This window comes from Schistocerca serialis, chromosome 4, assembly GCF_023864345.2.
Source record: "Schistocerca serialis cubense isolate TAMUIC-IGC-003099 chromosome 4, iqSchSeri2.2, whole genome shotgun sequence".
NCBI classification, from domain to species: domain Eukaryota; kingdom Metazoa; phylum Arthropoda; class Insecta; order Orthoptera; family Acrididae; genus Schistocerca; species Schistocerca serialis.
In genome coordinates this window covers 580363399-580369398 of record NC_064641.1, presented here as the reverse complement: position 1 = coordinate 580369398, position 6000 = coordinate 580363399, and the positions used below count along the sequence as shown (strand labels likewise).

Here is a 6000-nt window from a genome sequence, read left to right as displayed (position 1 = left end):
TCACTTTACTTCACCATATTCATGATTGCGTTTAAAATGACTATCACCTCTCTCCACAGTATTATACGTTCTGCCAGAGTTACGAATGCGTAATGGGAAGTGAACGCCATCACCAGGAGTGCTTGACACTGGAAGAAACCATAAAAGCCAATTTTCTCCAAAGACTTCCCTAAAATTTTTACTTCTGCCCAAGTTGAATCCGTCCCTATCAATTCCATGCAGAAACACTGGCGCTCTAAAAGCTTCTAGAGTCGTCCTGTTGTCTAGGAGAAGAAAACAGTGGTAAAAAAATAACGGCGCTATGCTGATAAGAAACATAACAGATAACAGGAATAGGATATAAACTTGCCACTTATTGTTCTGCGTCTGCTGTTTCCAAAACCTTATACAGTACATCAGCGTTGAACTCCCAATGAAAACGCAGTACAACATAGCATATACCAGAAACAGCATGAAGAACTTGTAATTGTTAAAACCAACGCAATTGTTAACCCATGGACAGTGATGATCCATTTTGGGAACGCATTTCCCACAGGCACTGCAGTGATGTGCTCTGTCAGGTTTAATGAGCCGACATTTTTCGCAGTATCGAATATCCCCCGTTGCTGTTCGCGTTTTCACTCCAATGTTTCGAACAATTTCTTCTAAGTGTTCATTCATGCTTGCACCATTGTTGACATCGAGTTGGTTAGATGTTTCAGGCTGTGGAATTTGGAAATTATCCGGAATTTCTCCGGGGTGCGTGAAACTAGTTCTCCAATACGCCACCAATACTAAAACAAAGAGAAAATGGAAAACCAACAGGTACACTATATTCTCGTATGTTGTATCCACACTGAAAACGCAAAATTCTACCACGTAAGCATAGTACGACCACAGCACTATGACGGCTACTACAAGGATAGGACACCACTTCGAAATACGCAAGCAGCAGTCAGCAAGTCTTTGACATGTTCCACAGCTGGTGTCCTCGGACATTATTTTAAGAAATGCTGGCTCAATGTGCCGTACATTGCGTTTAAAGGGATGGCGAAGTCTCACACGCGAAGACAGATTGCCGTTGAGTGTCCAATAGCTGGCTGCCGTAAGCACAACACAATGTTGAGGTACGGTACCTGTATTTCATACTTTCATATTCACACTGCCACTTCCGTTAAAATCTTTGATAATGCTTCAAGGAGTTTACAACTAAAATCAATTTACAAACAGAAATTTAAATTTTCTTGTCTCAAATCTAGCTCCGAAAAACCGAATATGTTTTATGGTGGTATAAACGACTGCAGCACAGAACTAAACTTTGAGAGATAACAAACCTAAAGAATCAGAGACAGGATCATGGACAGAATACATAAACCAAGAATATCTATGGACTGAGCATAGTGTACTGTGCATGACAGAATGAGACTGTCAGACAACTTACGTGTAACTCTGTATGTTTACATTTTGCACTGAGACTGAAACTTTAATACTGCACTTATTTGTCCTGTTTTACACATTTATTTATTTGCAACAGCAGTAGTGAGCTCCATAATTATTGTAGGTACAGACGCAAATCGAAATATGGTAAAGTTACTTTTCATAGTCCACAAATGCCTAATTTCACTTATACCAGGAAATATGTGTTAAAAATATTGAGAAACAGTGTAGTAATGTAGGCCAGAATAGTGGAATTTCAATTGGCGGTAGGAAAATAACCAATTTGTGCTTTGCAGTTGATATTATCCTCATTGCAGGAAGTGATGAGGAACTTCATGATCTGTTCTTCACAGTGAAGACTTTTGATTTACATTAATATCTAGAGATAAACATGAAAAATCAAACTAAAAGTTATTAATCGCTAAGTTTCAGATCACATCCAACCTACAGGTTGCTTAAAGAATCTAGGGGTAGTCAATGACTGTAATATTTGTGGAAGATGTTAAGCACACCATGGGCAGAAATATGAACCAATGCTTTCATTATAGCAGAACTTAACATCACAAGAGCCCTATCTTCCCATGTCAGTCAAAAATATGGCCAGTTCCTTGGGAACATTTTAGGAAGACAAGGTGATAACTTAGAAAAGACTATCTTGTAAGACTAAACCGAAAGCAGAAGACCACGAAGAAGAGCAGCAAGTAGATGGGTGGATCAACGAAAGAAGATTACTTGCCTACCTCTTCACATTATATTAAGAAGAGCTAACGTTCACTGTGGGTGCAGATGTCCAGTTGGAGATTCCTTCACAGTACCTAAGAAACAAATGAAGACATGCACGGAAAAATAGGCTAACCCTCAAATGTAACAGCTTAGAGATAAATGTTGCCATCTGTTTCTGGGTACGGGATCTATCAAAATTGACATTGGTCTCATCCCTGATATTTAGGGATGAGACCAATGTCAATTTTGATAGTTCCTGTACCTGGCAACAGATGGCAACACTTGTATCTAAGCTGTTACATTTGAGGGTTAGCCCATTTTTCGGCGCATGTCTTCAGATGAAAAAATATGGCAACGACACTCGGCAATGTGTAAACCAACTAATGATGAGGTTGATGGCCGTATATTTGTGGGACAATTTCTCAATAAATTCAGTAATGTGGGACTTTACTGCCTGTCAATCCGTCGAGTTTATACACATTTCGAGCAATTTTCACTTGCAGATATAATTTGTGGGGATTATAGAGCACTAAATTACCGCACAATACCTGAAAGGTACCCGATACTTCTGCTCTGCGACTTCAACTGCGCATTGAGTGGCGCTTGTGTGTATAATGTACTAGATTGTGCTAAGGCCTATACACTGATCCCAGTGACCAACAAAGGTATACCGAAGACAGCCATAATTACGCCATTTGGCTTATTTGAAAGCAAATTTATGACTTTTGGTCTCCAGACTGCGAAGAAAATGTGGCAAAGGTTCATCAATTCTTTGCTGCAAGGCCTGTCATTCTATTTCGCTTACCTCAACGACGTTTTGGTCTTTTCATCCTCGCTAGAAGAAGGTGGGCAGCATCTCTTTGATGTATTTCAACACCCAAGTGAGTACGGAATTGTGCTGAACATGGCGAAGTGTATCTTTGAACAGTCGCAAGTTGACTTCCGAGGCCACCACCTTACTCCTTCAGGCTTGCTACCATTGCTGAACGAAATAGAGGCTATCCGCCAGCTGCCCCGGCTGGCCACATGCAAGGAATTAAGGCGCTACCTAGGCATACTGAATTTTTATTGGTTGCATCTACTACATGCAGCTGAAGTTCAAGAGCCACTGACAGCCATGCTGGCAGGCCCGAAGGCTAAAGGCAATTCAGCAATTACCTGAACAGACGATATGATGGCAGCATTTGAGAAAACAAAGCAAGTGATAGTGGATGCGGCACTGTTGGCAATCTTGAGCTGAATGGATGTGGTTGTAAAAAAAAATGGCTCAAATGGCTCGGAGCACTATGGGACTTAACATCTGAGGTCATCAGTCCCCTAGACTTAGAACTACTTAAACCTAACTAACCTAAGGACAGCACACACATCCATGCACGAGGCAGGATTCGAACCTGCGACTGTAGCAGTCGTGCGGTTCTGGACTGAAGCGCCTAGAACCGCTCGGCCACCACGGCCGGCTGATGTGGTTGTAGATGCGAGCCAGACAGTAATAGAATAGGCAGCAATAGAATGGGTTGATGAGGCCTGGCAGCCACTAGCTTTCTTCTCTAAAAAGCTGACCACCTCGCAAGAGAAATGGAGCGCATACAACCACAAACTGCTGGAAATGTATGAGACTGCCAAATACTTTCGTCCTCACGTTGAGGCTCATGCCTTCACAATATTTACAGACCACAAGTCGCTGACATTCACCTCCGTGCAAAATAATCTGAACTGTTCACAGAGGCAACACAATAAACTGCTGTACTTTGCCCAATTCACCATAGACGTTTAACACATTTCTGGGATCGACAACATAATGTCGGACTGTCTCTCTTGTGTCATGAACAGCTCTACACTGGACTACACTGCACTCACAGTAGCACAGAAGTCAGACCAAGGGCTGCAAGACCTGTTACAAGATGCACAGACTTCAGTGCAATTACAATCTGTAGACATTCCTGTCACCAGCATGCAACTGCATTGTGATGTGTCCACGGGCAAGCCACATCCATACCTGTCTATGAACTTCTGACGGCAAGCATTCGAATCCCTACACAGTCTGAGCCATCCAGGTACGAGATCTACACTCGATCTGATTCTAGATCGCCTCGTGTGGCCAGGAGCAAAGAGGGATTGTAGAGAGTGGATGAAGTGTTGTCTCCAGTGCCAAAACAGTAAAGTTGGCAGGCACCGTACATGCACAAGTGGCTAATTTCCATGATGTCACAGTGCAGATTTCAGGACCTAATTCATTTACACTGTTGCTATTGTGGTGACACCAATATGATCTGGTCATTCCTGCACACACGTAACACCAGTACAGAATGAATGAGAATCAAATGGTTGGTAACTTGACAGTATCTAGACTAGCTGTGAGGCTACTACCGTTATGACCACAAAATCTGGCGCTGTGGTTTGTCCAGGTAGAGACAAATTTCATTTATTCAAGCGTTACCGCAGACACATCTAAATTTGCACTGGTGGTGAGCCAACTGGAGCAGCAATATGCGGCAGGAGAGGAAGATATCGTTGCACCACCTGAAGGGAATGCATACAAAAGGTTGAAAACGGAACTGATCCACCGTGTATCTGCATCACAAGAAGAGTGCTTCCGTCAGTTACTAATTCAAGAAGATGTTGGAGACCAAAGACCATCACAGTATCTGCAGCATTTAGAAGTAAAATTGATGCTAATACCGTATATGATCATCTGCTATGTACGAGGCGTGTTTTTTTAAGTAAGTACCGTTTTGAAATAAAAAAAAGACATGCTAAGATATCTCAATAATTTTATTTTTACATGAAAGCCTGTACCTTAATCTACTTTTCTACATACGTTCCGTCAATATTGAGGCACTTGTCATAACGTTGTACCAGTTTTTGAATACCCTTCTCATAGAAGTCTGCTGCCTGACTTGTTAACCACTGCATCACCACTGTTTTGACTTCGCCATCGTCTTGAAGACGCTGACCGCCCAGGTGTTTCTTCAAGTGCAGGAACAAATGGTAGTCACTGGGAGCAAGATTGGGGCTGTACGGAGGATGATCTAGAGTTTCCTGTCGAAAAGATGTGATGAGATCTTTGGTCTGATTCGCCACATGCGGACGGGTATTGTCTTGTAGCAAAACGATGCCCTTGCTCAACTTCCATGGACTGTTGCTTTGATTCTGGTGTGACGTAGGCCACCCATGTTTCATCGCCCGTAACTATTTGGCTTAAGAAATCATCACCGTCGTTGTGGTACCGCGAAAGGGAAGTCAATGCACTGTCTAAACGTTTGGTTTTGTGCACATCCGTCAACAATTTCAGTACCCAACGTGTGCACAGTTTTCGGTAATCGAAGTGCTCGTTCACAATGCCATACAAAACACTATGAGAAACACTAGGAAGGTCATCCCGCAAGGATGAAATCATAAAGCGTCTGTTTTCTCTCACCTTATTGCCCACTTCCTGCTCCAAACTTTCATTAACAACTGAAGGACGCCCACTCCGTTGTTCATCATGCACATTTGTGCGGCCATCCTTAAATGCTCTCACCCACTTTCTTACCATTCTATCACTCATAATGTTTTCTCCGTAAACTGCACAGATCTCACGATGAATATCGATCGCTTTTAGGCCTTTGGCACTAAGAAATCTTATAACAGCCCGTACTTCACAGTCGGCGGGACTCACGATTATCGGAGGCATTTTAAACATTCAGTACACAAAGTAAGCAAGGAAGAATCAGACTGACATTGCGTCAGTGCGTAGATTAAGGTACGGGCTTTCACGTAAAAATAAAATTATTGAGATATCTTAGCACATCATTTTTTAGTTTCAAAACGGTACTTATTTAAAAAACACGCCTCGTACAATCTGGAGCACTCGCTTACCTC

The 6000-nt window shown here is 42.3% G+C and overlaps 2 protein-coding genes across 2 annotated transcripts in view; both read right to left on the bottom strand.

Moving 5' to 3' along the window:
* LOC126474616 (palmitoyltransferase ZDHHC2-like) lies at positions 1-660 on the bottom strand. Its single transcript, XM_050102092.1, has one exon. The coding sequence runs from the start codon at positions 658-660 to the stop codon at positions 1-3; it is 660 nt and encodes a 219-aa protein (XP_049958049.1).
* Positions 657-6000, bottom strand: part of LOC126474615 (solute carrier family 22 member 7-like) — a 111637-nt gene continuing 106293 nt past the window's right edge. Inside the window, exon 10 of the mRNA XM_050102091.1 lies at positions 657-773. Within this exon, the coding sequence (XP_049958048.1) occupies positions 657-773 (117 nt within the window). The remainder of the gene's footprint in view (positions 774-6000) is intronic.